This window comes from Panthera tigris, chromosome B1 (assembly GCF_018350195.1).
Source record: "Panthera tigris isolate Pti1 chromosome B1, P.tigris_Pti1_mat1.1, whole genome shotgun sequence".
NCBI lineage: Eukaryota > Metazoa > Chordata > Mammalia > Carnivora > Felidae > Panthera > Panthera tigris.
The window spans coordinates 143,061,367-143,074,408 of NC_056663.1; the positions used below are offsets into that span (position 1 = coordinate 143,061,367).

The 13,042-nt window shown below is 43.9% G+C and overlaps 1 protein-coding gene across 3 annotated transcripts in view; it reads left to right on the forward strand.

Moving 5' to 3' along the window:
- Positions 1–6,754: 6,754 nt before the first annotated feature.
- NAAA (N-acylethanolamine acid amidase) overlaps positions 6,755–13,042 on the forward strand; it is a 30,209-nt gene continuing 23,921 nt past the window's right edge. For all 3 annotated transcript variants that reach the window (XR_006216940.1, XM_042984367.1, XM_007086982.3), the window contains exons 1-3: positions 6,755–6,988; positions 7,672–7,836; positions 10,013–10,139. Coding sequence is in view for 2 of the 3 variants with exons in the window: in XM_042984367.1 (XP_042840301.1) it covers positions 6,786–6,988; positions 7,672–7,836; positions 10,013–10,139 (495 nt within the window). In the remaining variant the exon portion in view is untranslated. The remainder of the gene's footprint in view (positions 6,989–7,671; positions 7,837–10,012; positions 10,140–13,042) is intronic.

Here is a 13,042-nt window from a genome sequence, read left to right on the forward strand (position 1 = left end):
CCTTCTTTCTTTTTCTTTGCACTTTTGAACTGGGTGTCTCCTCATGTGTCTAGCTCCAGAGAGGTAAATAAAATTCAAAATGGCTGGGTCACCTGGGTGGCTTAGTCAGTTAAGTGTCTGACTCTAGATGTCAGCTCAGGTCGTGGCCTCATGGTTTGTGAGTTTGAGCCCCTCCCAGGCTCTGCACTGTCAGCAGAGATTCTCTCTCTCTCTGTCTCTCTCAAATAAATAAACTTAAAAAAAAAATTCAAACTGTCATAGCAGTTAGGGTTCACAGCTTTGCTGCATGACTTGTGATTGTGCCTGGAAGTTTCATCCTTCTGGATTTTCCTACCCAACGTAGAGGCCGGGAGGCCAAAACATCCATTCTGTGCTCTGACTTCTTATCTATTGTGTCTTCACCCTGCTCTTAACTGAGGTTTATATGCAAGACAGAAAAATACCTGGTTTAAAAAGGTGCAAGTCTTGGGGCGCCTGGGTGGCTCAGTCAGTTAAGCGTCCAACTTCGGCTCAGGTAATGATCTCATGGTTTGTGGGTTTGAGCCCCGCGTTGGGCTCTGTGCCACAGAGCCTCTCTCAAAATAAATAAACATTTAAAAAAATGTCTCTCTCAAAAATAAATAAACATTAAAAAAAAAAAAAAGGTGAAAGTCTTATTTCTCTAATCCCAAAGTATCTTAATTCTATCTGATTCCTTTTATTTTGTAAATTTTACCTTGAGAATATTTTCTGTGAACCTGAAGATCAGATTCTTACAAGGTTCAATGCTGTCCATGAAGGCAGAGTGACCTTCCAGAGTCATTTTGACCTTGAAGAGGTCATCAGAGTCTGAGCCTCAACTTTTCAATGTCAGTTTTTTGTCAGTACTAAGAATGGATCCATTTCAGGGATGAACTCCCATTTCCAAGCTCATACTATGTATATAAAGTGATGTATAAATCTAGAATACTGATATATTTTGCATGTGATCTCAGCAAGTTACACGAAAGGCAGAATCTGTTCTCTGCCATATCCCAGTGCTGGTTCAGTGCACAGTATGTTAGGTGCTCAAGCAAATATTTGAATACATGATTTATTCCCTGTCAGTTTTCTCTAAGTATAATACCACCCACCTCATTGTTTTGACAATTTTGAGAATGTTACAAGCACTTAGCATATTTGCCACAAAATAAGCATTTGGTAAATTTCTCATCAAAGATAGATATTAAGTTTTTATTTTTATTTTTGGCTTAATCTTGAAATGAAACAACAATTACAGTTGCTATAAATATTTATTTTACCATTCATCCATTTTGGGGAGAGTTTGTTTGAAATATAAAAAATGTAAAATGCATGAGGTATGGGTGGCAAACACAATGTTTGTGCCATGTAGAAACCTTTGATCCGATTAAGGAAATAGGCTTACAAAATGACTATCTAATGCAAGCTGCTTATGGAACTATCAAAAAAGGCACAGCATAGGGCTGAGGGCATCCTAAAAAGGGGGAAGTTCAGGTGGCAGGAGGGTGAAAGGCTATTTGCTAACAAACTGATGCTTATGATGAACAGGAAAGCAATAAGAAATAAATTACTGAATCATAAAGGAAAAGTTACAGTTTAAAAGGTGGTATAGGGGCGCCTGGGTGGTGCAGTTGGTTAAGCGGCCGACTTCGGCTCAGGTCATGATCTCACGGTCCGTGAGTTCGAGCCCCGCGTCTGGGCTCTGTGCTGACAGCTCAGAGCCTGGAGCTTGCTTCGGATTCTGTGTCTCCCTCTCTCTCTGCCCCTCCCCCACTCGCACTCTGTATCTCTCTCTCTCTCAAAACTAAAGATTAAAAAAAAGTGGTATATAATTTCTTGAAGGTTATAGTTAACATAAACTTTGTTTTCATTACCTCATATTCTAATTCTTTGAGAATTTATAATCTACTTAAAGTGTCACATGGTGACTCAGAATTAATCAGAATATTTAATTAGAATATTCTGTTCTTCAAACTATTTTAGATAAGCATATTTAAACTGTGTTACCAAGGATAATAAAGTTCTACCAAGTGACATTCTTTCATTGTATAAAAATAAAAATAAAAATTCTTTTTTTTTTTTTTTTTAGAATGTATTTTATGAGATTTTTTTTAAAGATCTTGAAAATGAATAGAAAAGTAAGGCACTGACATGGAGCCTTTTCTCTTTTATAAGGAAATAAAGTTTTCTCTCCTAGTACAGTCTTTGGTCAGTACTTACTTAAAAATGTAGATGGGGGGGGCGCCTGGGTGGCTCAGTCCGTTAAGCGGCCGACTTTGGCTCAGGTCATGATCTCACGGTCCGTGAGTTCGAGCCCCGCGTCGGGCTCTGTGCTGACAGCTCAGAGCCTGGAGCCTGTTTCAGATTCTGTGTCTCCCTCTCTCTGACCCTCCCCCGTTCATGCTCTGTCTCTCTGTCTCAAAAATAAATAAACGTTAAAAAAAAAAATTTTTTTTTAATTAAAAAAAAAAATAAAAATGTAGATGGGGTGCCTGGGGGGGATCAGTCAATTGAGTGTCAGACTTCAGCTCAGGTCATTATCTCACCATTCATGAGTTCAAGCCCCACATCAGTCTCTCTGCTGTCAGTGCAGAGCCTGCTTTGGATCCTCTGTCTCCTCTCTCTCTGCCCCTCTCCTGCTTGTGCTCTGTCTCTCTCTAAAGAAATAAAGTTTAAAAGTAAAAAATGTAGATAAGAACAGGGCACATCTAATTCTGTACTATTTAAATACCATACATTTGTATAAGACCCTACTTATATGGTAATCTTACCCTGCAAATTTGGCTTTCATTGTTTTGTCAATCCAATCTCAGTGTAGAAATGGTTAAACTGATTTATCCACATGATGAAATATTTTGAAGCTATAAAAATGTTTATAATAGGAAACGCTTATTATAAATGCAAAGAACAAAATACAAAAGTATTTACAGCATAATCAAACTACACATGTAAGAAAATGAATAATAAAAGCCCAAGAGGAAATACTCTTGTTTATAAAACGGTATTCTTTTAATTTAGATTTCAGTGATTACCAGAGAGGTTGAGATTGCTTCACGTAGATTTTTGCGATTTGGTTCTTTCTTTTTATAGCTTTTTGGGTTTTTTTTATTACTATTATTAATGTTTATTTGTTTTTGAGAGAGAGAGAGAGAGCAAGCAGGGGAGGAGCAGAGAGAGGGAGACACAGAATCCAAAGCAGGCTCCAGGCTCCGAGCTGTCAGCATAGAGCCCTACACGGGGCTTGAACCCATGAACCATGAGATCATGACCTGAGCCGAAGTCAGACACTTAACCAACTGAGCCACCCAGGTGTCCCACTTTTTGGGTTTTTTATTATTGATCTGCAGGAGATCTTTATATATTCTGGATATCAATTCTTTGTCAGTTACTTATGCTACACATATCTCCACAGATAGGCAGTGCCATCTTTGTGATAAACTAAGTTCCCATATATACCTTGGGTCTGGGAATTTTCAAAACCAGTCGTGGATCCTCTTTTCTTTTTTCTATTTTTTTTCTTTTTGCATGTGATTATCTAGTTGTTCCAGCACCATTTTTTTTTTCTTTGAGAGAGGGCACAAGTGAGCGAGGGGGCAGAGAGGGAGAGAGAGAAGCAGTGAGTCCTTAAGCTCACCTGATGTGGGGCTTGAACTCACAAACAGTGAGATCATGACCTGAGCTAAATTCCGATGCTTAACTCACTGAGCCACCCAGGCACCCCCTGGATCCTTTTTTAAAAATTGGCTATTTTTAAGAGCAGTTTTAGGTTCACAACAAAACTGAGTACACCAGAGTTATACGTTCGTTACAGTTAATGAACCTGCATCATTATCCCCACAAGTCATAGCTTACATTAGGGTTCGCTCTTAGTTTTATATATTCTGTGGGTTTGGACAAATGTATAATGACATTTATCCACCATTACAGTACTATAGAGGGTAGTTTCACTGCCTCCCAAATCATCTCTGCCTATTCATCCCCTTCTTCCTCCTAACCCTGGCAACCACTGATTTTTTTACTAGAGTGTGCCTTTTCCAGAACATCACAGAGCTGGAGTCATAACAGTATATACCTTTTTCAGATTGGCCTCTTTCATTTAGTAATATGTATTTATGTTTCCTCCATGTTTTTTCATGGTTTCAATAGTTCATTTCTTTTTAGTGCTAAATAATATTCCATCTTCTGGGAGTTTATCCATTTACCTACTGAAGGACATCTTTATTGCTTCTAGGTTTAGGCAATTATGAATAAAGCTGCTATAAACATCTATATGCATGTTTTTGTATGGACATGTTTTCAGCTCCTTTGGATAAATACCAAGGAGAACAATCGCTGGGTCATATGGTAGGAGTATGTTTAGTTTTGTAAGAAACTGCCAAAGTGGCTGCACCATTTTGCCGGATCCTCTGTAACAGTCCTTCTGGCATCTCTCCTCTCGCATTTTCCTATAACCAGCAAGAAGAAGGTAGGTGGCAACTTCAACATTCCGACCAGAAATCTAGCTAGGTTACTCAGTTCTTTAGTTACATGTTCTACCTTGCACATCACTGTAGGTGACAGTGTTGTTAAATGTTCTGCCACTGTATAACAACCACTTTTCTCTGGTTGCCAGTAACATGTTCCTCACTTGCCCTGAAGCTACTACTGGCAGTCTCCTTCAAGGCCAGCAGACTTCTAATAGCCTACTGCAGGAACTTTAGGCTTTCACTAACACTGCTCACAGTCCTTCCAGCTTCCACCTACTGCTCACTCCCAAAGCCATGCCTACATCTTAAGGTGTTGTTAGGGTGGTGGCATTCTGCTTGTGTTACCCAACTCTGTATTAGTTATCTACTGCTGCATAACGATTTGTCACAAAACTTAATAGCTAAAGCAAGGAACATTGTTCCATAGTTTCTGTGGATTAGGGGTGTGGGGGTGGCTTAGCTGGGGGCTAGAGGATCCACTTCTAAGATAGCACTTTCATAGTTATTAGTAAGAAGACTCAGTTCCTCTCTGGCTCTTGGTAAAGGTCTCAGTTCCTCAAGATAGGAACCTTTTACAGCGTTGCTTTAGTGTTCTCAGGGCGTGATAGCTGGCTTCCTGCAAAATGAGCAATCTAACAGTGCAAGGAGGAGCAGCAGTGTGTTTTGTGATCTAGTTTTGGAGTCCGACACCATCACTAAAGCTGTACTGTATTCATTAGAAGCAAGTCATTAAGTATAGCCCATAGTCCAGGAGGGAAAATAGGCTCCACCATTAGAAGGGAGGAGTACTGAAGAATAAGTGGCTATTTTTGAAAACTACCACACTGCTTTTAAACTGAAATGAGATACCAGCTATAAAAAGACATCATACTTCATGTTTCTGATATAATCATTTTCCTTCATTCATTCTCTACAGAAGTATTTTTTAAACTGTAGGTTCTGATCCATAGATAAACCATGAAATCAGTGTGTACCATCTCTGGAATCTGCACAGTACAGAAGCAGCAGAAAGAGGGTTAATATGTTTATTTAGAGAGAGAGAGGGAGAGGGAGAGGGAGAGAGAGAGAGAGAGAGAGAGAGAGAGAGAGAGAGAGAGAGAGAGAATCTCAAGCAGGTCCCACACTAAGAGCAGAGCCAGACTCGGGACTGGATCCCATGACCCTGGGCAGAAATCAAGAGTCCTGCTTAACCAACTGAGCCACCCAGGCATCCCTACAAGTCTTGTATTTTTTAATTTTTATCTTTTTAATATCAGCCTTAAAGTGACATGAAGTTGAGGGGTCCCTGGGTGGCTCAGTGGGTTAAACATCTGACTTCAGCTCAGGTCACGATCTCACGGTTCATGAGTTTGAGCCCCTGGTGGGGCTCTGTGCTGACAGCTCAGAGCCTGGAGCCTGCTTCAAATTCTGTGTCTCCCTCTCTCTCTGCCCCTCCCCTGCTGGCAGTCTGTCTCTCCTCAAAAATAAATAAAAACATTAAAATAAAAAAAAATTTTAATAATAATGATGTCCCAGCCTTGCTGAATCAGGTGATTTTCCTAAGACAAGGTTTCTGTCTCTCAGATATTGGGAACGGAGAGGTGAGATTAATGATTATGAAGGTAAGGAGTTTGGACTCTGACACCTTGGCTTGGAGTGGAGGCCCACCAATGCTGTGACATCCAGAAAAATTACTTAACCTCTCCAAGCCTCATATTCCTCATCAGGAAAATGGGGATGAGTTAGTAGAACCTATCACTGGCTTGTTGTTATGGTTAAATCAGACAGAGTCAGCAAAAACATTTGGCACATAAATGTTAACTGACTTTAAGCTTTTTAAAAATTTTTAACTGAAAAGACGTGGGAGTGTTGAACATAAAATAATTCTCCTAGCCCTTATTAAATCCAGATAAACTTTTGAAGAATGTAAATATAAGCAAGCAAGGCGGAGAGGGAGGGATAGATCCCTTTTTACAACCGTAGGATTTCCCGCTAACTCTTCACTACTGAAAATCATGTTACAGCCCCTCCAGGCCGGAGTTGGTGGGATGCGGCGGGGGAGAGGGGTGAGAAGCCGGCAGCCTGCAGCGTTTGGCGCCCGGCCCGGCGGGACTCGGGGCCGCGGCTGGAGGAATGGGGGGCCGGAAGCGCGGATGCTAGGGGGTGCCCACAGCTCTTTTGCGGTTCGCGGTCGGGAGGGACCAGGCCCGCCAGGCCGCGCGCGGACTCCGCCTCCAGCGCTCTCGGCACCGCCCCGGCCCCTCCTCCGTCAGCTCTTACCCCGGCGCGCCTGGCACGCCGGCCGCAGCGGTCCTAGTGGCGGCCGCCGGAGCCTGAGCCATGCGAGCCGCGGGCCTGGGTGCGCTCCCGGGGCTGGCGCTGCCTCTACTTTTGGCCGGGGTCGGGGTGTTGACGGCTGCTTCGCCCCCAGCCCTGCCGCTCTTCAACGTGAGCCTGGACGTGGCGCCCGAGCTGCGCTGGCTGCCGGTGCTGCGGCACTTTGACCTCGACTTCGTGCGCGCCGCGATGGCACACATTCTCGGGTGAGCGCGGGCGCGCGGGCGCAGGGGGGACCCTCGGGACACCGGTCCGCGTGCGCAAGCCCACACGCGCTCTGCCCACCAGGCTGTAAACCGAGCCGCTTTACCCCTCCCCTCCGTGACGGTCTTGCCCTCCACCCCAACCTCCTCACTGGCCTCAGCAGGGTGCAAGGGCAGCGGGGACGAGAACTGGCATTTGCTGCTGTTCTGGGAGGCGTCGGGCTTGAGGAGGCTTGAGGACGATCGAGGCGGCTGGTTTGACTTTCAAGTTTGGTGTCACCAGTGGTACGCCCTTCCTCCAGCCATTCTGGATCAGGGTGGTGCTCAGGTTGTCACCCGCTTGCTCAACTCAGAGTAGAGAGCTCAGCCCACACCTTCCTTGCAAGCCTCGCGAGCCTCCCAAGTCCGCTCCTTTGGGGACCACGCTCGCTCGCCCCCCAAGTCCGCCCCTTTGGGGACCACGCTCTCTCGCCCTATCTCCCTTTCCGAGTTTTCTTTTTCCCTCCGGGATGCTGCGGGTTGGGTGATGTGCACCCTGGGCCGTCGGGCCCTCTGGGAAAGGGAGGAACCTAGCATTCACCCCTAACGATAAGAGCTTTAGGAAACACCCCACCACCGATACACACACACTGACACCCCTTCGGCCCCTGAGCAGGTCAAACACCCTTGCGGTTCTTCGTTTTTAGGAATAGGGTCCCCAAGTGGGTCCACCCGTTGATTGGAAAGGTGGTCGGGGAGCTGGCTGCCTTCCTGCCCCAGCCCTTCGCAGATGAGATCCGGGGCATGTGCGAAGTCCTGAACTGCGACCTGGCCGACTGCCTGCTTCTCAACCTGGTTTACGAGACCACCGCGTGAGTGTCCCGCGCTAGCGTGGGTTAACTGGGATTCACCGGGGACTCCTGTCACATCTGGGCGGGAGGAGACATACTTCCAGTGCGATAAAAACAGGGTGGTGACTGGGCTGTCCTGAAACCTCCAGTGCTTCCTCTTTGCCTCTGGATAAATCTGAGCAGCAGATCATGGGCTTCGAGAAGGAAGGCCGCTTCTCTGAATCAGCATTGAACTTTTCCTCGAACTGAAGCCCCTGTTTCCTACCCCCACCAAGCCAGTATTAGTCCACTTTACAAACTCTGCTCAACAGGTACTATAACAGGAAGTTTTTACAACTAACCCCACTCTCATCCAGACTGTCTAACCAAGCGACCCCGCAGCCTTATAATGCAGGGGGTCATCCCAGTCCTTATTTGTCCCTCTGCATTTATCCCTCCGTGTTGGTCATGGTTAGAGATCCTGACTCCTCTGTCAGAGGCTGGACCCTCCAGGGTCAGGGTCACAGGGAACACTGTTCTGGCTAATAGTGAGATCCAGTATTTGGTTCACAGGATGGGCATGATAAAATGGCACACAGAAGTGAAAGCACTTAAGAGTGTGTGGTTGATCCCAGACCAAGTTCAGGGAGAGTCTTAAGTCTTTCCTGGCTTAGTAGGAGGTCCTGGAATTGACCTGGTTTCTGTCTTCAGGATTTACTGTTTTGCCACCAGACCAGCCTTATCTAGCAACATACTTAATGGCTTCTGACTGCCATACGATGATGGGGTGGGGTGGGGAGGAGTGTATTCTTGGGATAACCAAGCTTTACCGCCCTCTGGCATCTTCCCTGAACACCTAGGCAGGTTAGGTTAAGAAGCACTGAGTGTCTCCCTCTTTAAGGAAACACACAGATGAGACACACACTTTTTTGCTTTTTTTTTTTTAATATTTGAGAGAGAGTGAGAGACAGAGTGTGAGCTGAGGAGGGACAGAGAGTGAGAGGGAGACACAGAATCTGAAGCAGGTTCCAGGCTCTGAACCGTCAGTACAGAGTGCAATTTGGGGCTTGAACTTGTGAACCACGAGATCATGACCTGGGCCCGAGTCTGACGCTCAGCCAAGTGAGCCCTCAGGCACCCCATAATTTTTTTTAATGTTTATTTTTGAGAGAGAGACAGAGACAGAGACAGAGGCTGAGCAGGGAGAAGCAAAGACAGAGGGAGACACAGAATCCAAAGCAGGCTCCAGGCTCTGAGCTGTCAGCACAGAGCCGGACATGGGGCTTGAACCCATGAACCGTGGGATCACGACCTGAGCCAAAATTGGACACTTAACTGACTGAGCCATCTAGGCGCCCCCCCAAACTTCCTTTTTTAAACAAACAAAAAAATTAAGTAACATTTATTTTCTCCTATTATAAAAGTAATATGTAATCAATATAGAAAATTAGTACATACAGAAAAGTATAAAGAAAATTAACTACAATCCTGTTACTTAGAAATGACCAAAAGCCCTTCAGAGTACTTCCTCTCAGTTTTGTTTGTGTGGATATACGTATCTTTTCCCAGAATTGGGCATGCTGTGTAAGTATTTTCCACTGTATGTAATTTAAGTTACATTATATATTCTTAGAGGAATTGGACATTTAGATATCTTAACAAAGCTCTTCCTCTTTTCCTCAGAATACTTCTCTCTGGCTGGGGGTTCTTAAAGGATCCTTTTCTCTTATTAGCTCTGTGCTGGGAGCCCCGAGGGGACAGAGAAAAGACCAAGCACAGAATGGTTTAAGGACCATTGTACTTGCTCTGAGAAATTCATAGAAGAGAAGTAAGTTTGAACTAACTTTGAATGGTATGTTAAATAGACCACACACTGCCAAGCAGAGGAATAAGCGAAGTTCAGGGGTCCAGTTGAGCCCAGAATGGGTCAGTTTCAAATTTAGATTTAGGATGAAATTCTCCTTCAGTATGTTTTCAATGCCATTTGTGCTGAAGGCAAAGGTCTAGTAACACCAAATGAACACTGATGAATTGTGCCAGTTGTGCTTTTCATCTTGAATTCTGGATCCATATTCTTCTATTAGGATCATATATCATGTGTATCTATTACAAGGAGAAAAATTGTTTTACTTTAAGGATCTATCTTTTTAATGAAAAATTCATTTTCCTTTGTCTTATTTTTCTCCTTCATTCATACTGTACTTTTCTATTTTTTCAGATTCTGCACCAGTATTGTGGCTCAAGACTCCAATGGCCACATTTACCATGGCCGGAATCTAGATTATCCTTTTGGAAATTTCTTACGCAAGTTGACCGTGGATGTGCAGTTCTTAAAGAATGGACAGGTATAGTTCGTACAGTATAAGATTCAGATTCAGAAGTCAGAGAGACTTGCTAACCAAAGTCAGCAATCATTAGGATGGCCTGCTGGTTAACGTGTAAGACACAAAAGACGTCAGGGGCATCTGGGTGGCTGTCTGTTAACTGTCCGACTTCACCTTGGGTCATGATCTCGCTGCTCATGAGTTCATGAGAGCCTCATGAGAGCCTCCGCATCAGGCTCTGTGGTGACAGCTCAGAGCCTGGAGCCTGCTTCAGATTCTGTGTGTGTCTTCTCTCTGCATCCCCCCGCTTGCGCCCTGTCTTTCTCTCGCTCTCAAAAACATGAATAAATGTTAAAAAAAAGAAGAAGAAGAAAAGACAAAGATACAAAAGACATCAAACTCCTGGAAAAACAAAACCGCAAGAGGTCTGTGTCAATTATGTTCCTAGGAAGAAGGGTCATTTATGATTATTGAGCATCTACTTAAAGAGGTCAACCAGTTTTCCTTAGGGAAATCTCTATTGGGGTATGATCCCTCGTCCACTTACCCTGCTGAGTCAGCTCTTTCTTTGTTCACACTGCTTCTGGAATAGGGAGGGGCTCTGTGATGTAATGCCTAGAAACAGCCAACTTTGAAGTCTGAATTTGAATCTGAATCTGGTTTGAATTCTGCTTCTTCCTTTGAGAACATAGGAAATTATTTAGACCCATTTTGCAGACACAGCTCAGAGAGGTTAATGATTACTTTGTGGAGGTAGTTATAAAGGTTACATGAAGTAATGTCTGCAAAGCATGTGAAAATGATTGATAAATAGTGGCCAAATAATAAATGGCCCTTCACTCTACAAGTACTCCCACAGCACTCTCTTAAGTATGATCTTTAAAAGTTATACTTGGATCAGGGCGCCTGGGTGGCTCAGTCTGTTAAGCGACTGACTTCGGCTCAGGTCATGATCTCACTGTCTGTGAGTTCAAGCCCCACATCAGGCTCTGTGCTGACAGCTCAGAGCCTGGAGCCTGCTTCGGATTCTGTGTCTCCCTCTCTCTCTGCCCCTTCCCTGCTTGCGTGTACATGCACGTACATGTGCTCTCTCTCAGAATAAATGAATAAACTGAAAAAAAGGCAAAAAAAAAATGCAGAAATACTTCAAGTGAAAGTTTCTCATTTTTTCATTTCATTCCTTCACCACTGTTAACAATTTGATTTATAGCTGAAGAATTACTTCAAAAATGTTTTTAAGTTGTAACAATGACAATATACATGCATACTGAATTCCAAATCTACTAAAATGTTTTCTAAGGTTTATTTATTTATTTTGAGAGAGAGAGAGAGAGAGAGCAGGAGAGGTGCAGAGAGAGAGAGGGAGAGAGAGAATCCCAAGCAGGCTCTGCACTATCAGTGCAGAGCCTGATGCGGGACTTGAATTCATGAACCTTGAGATCATGACCTGAGCCAAAATCAAGAGTTGGATGCTTAACCGATTGATCCAACGAGTGCCCCTAAAATGTTAGCAGTTATTACTGGATGATGGGACCATAATTCTTTTCATTGACTACTTTCTGCTTCTCTCCATTATTTACAGTGAGCAAAAATTCTAGTTAGACAAAGGAATAAATGCAGCAAAAATAGATTATTCCAATTGCTCCCTCTAGAATTCACCCTGTTACTGCTTTGTTTGTTCCTATGTATCCTGGAGCTCCCATGAGAACCAGCCTGCAGGTGTGGCTCGACTCTTAGTGCTCAAGTTGTGATTACCAAGTCAAACAGTTTACACTTGAGCGTTGTCTTTCTGCTAGGGGCTCATGGCCAAGAAATTGTTTTGCTAAATTAAGAACAGGTTATCCACAAAATAATTAATCTCTTATTCTTGTCTGTTCATAATTTAAAAAAATGTTTATTTATTTTTGAGAGAGAGAGAGTGGGAGAAGGGCAGAGAGAGAGGTGGGAGGACAGAGGATCTGAAGCAGGCTCTGTGCTGAGAGCGGAGAGCCTGATACAGGGCTCGAACTCATGCACTGTGAGATCATGACCTGAGTGGAAATGGGACACTTAATCAACCAAGCCATAATTTTTAAATCATTTTCACATACCGTTTCTCATTAGATCCTCACCACAGCCCTGTGAGCAGCCACAGTCAACATTTTCATCCTCATTTTCCAGATGAGTGGAAAATGTATTACATTTAATTACATGAGTGTATCATGTATTATCAAATACCTTGGAAACTACAATGTGATTTTAATTTTCAAACTTTAATTTGCTTAGCCCTTCAAGAGTGACACTAATGTGAGAGTCAGTGTATCATGTGAATGAAGTGACAATATAATTACTTTTTTTCTTCATATAATTATGTTTTGTAAAGGCTTTTAGTGGCGAGGTAGGATTATTCCCCTTTTACTGCCATGAATGGAAATGGGGAGAATTCATGGAAAACCTTCAATGAGTCTGGAAAAGGTCATTTATAAGGCCAGTGCATTTCTCCCTTGCAATTTAGCCATCATAAATTAATTTTACAACCAGATGAGGTAGATGGGGCACCTGGATGACTCAGTTGGTTAAGCGTCAGACTTCGGCTCAGGTCAGGTCAGTCAGTGAGTTCGAGCCCCCTCCCCCGCCTCCCCCGGGGCCCCGTGCTGACAGCTCAGAGCCTAGAGCTGCCTTGGATTCTGTCTCTCCCTTGCTCTCTCTGCCCCTCCCTCGCTCACGCTCTGTCTCTCAAAAATGAATAAATGTTAAAAAAAATTTAAAAATAGGGGTGCCTGGGTGACTCAGTAGGTTGAACTTCCTACTTCGGCTCAGGTCATGATCTCACCGTCCTTGAGTTCAAGCCCCACGTCGGGCTCTGTGCTGACAGCTCAGAACCTGGAGCCTGCTTCAGATTCTGTGTCTCCCTCTCTCTCTGACCCTCCCCCATTCATGCTCTG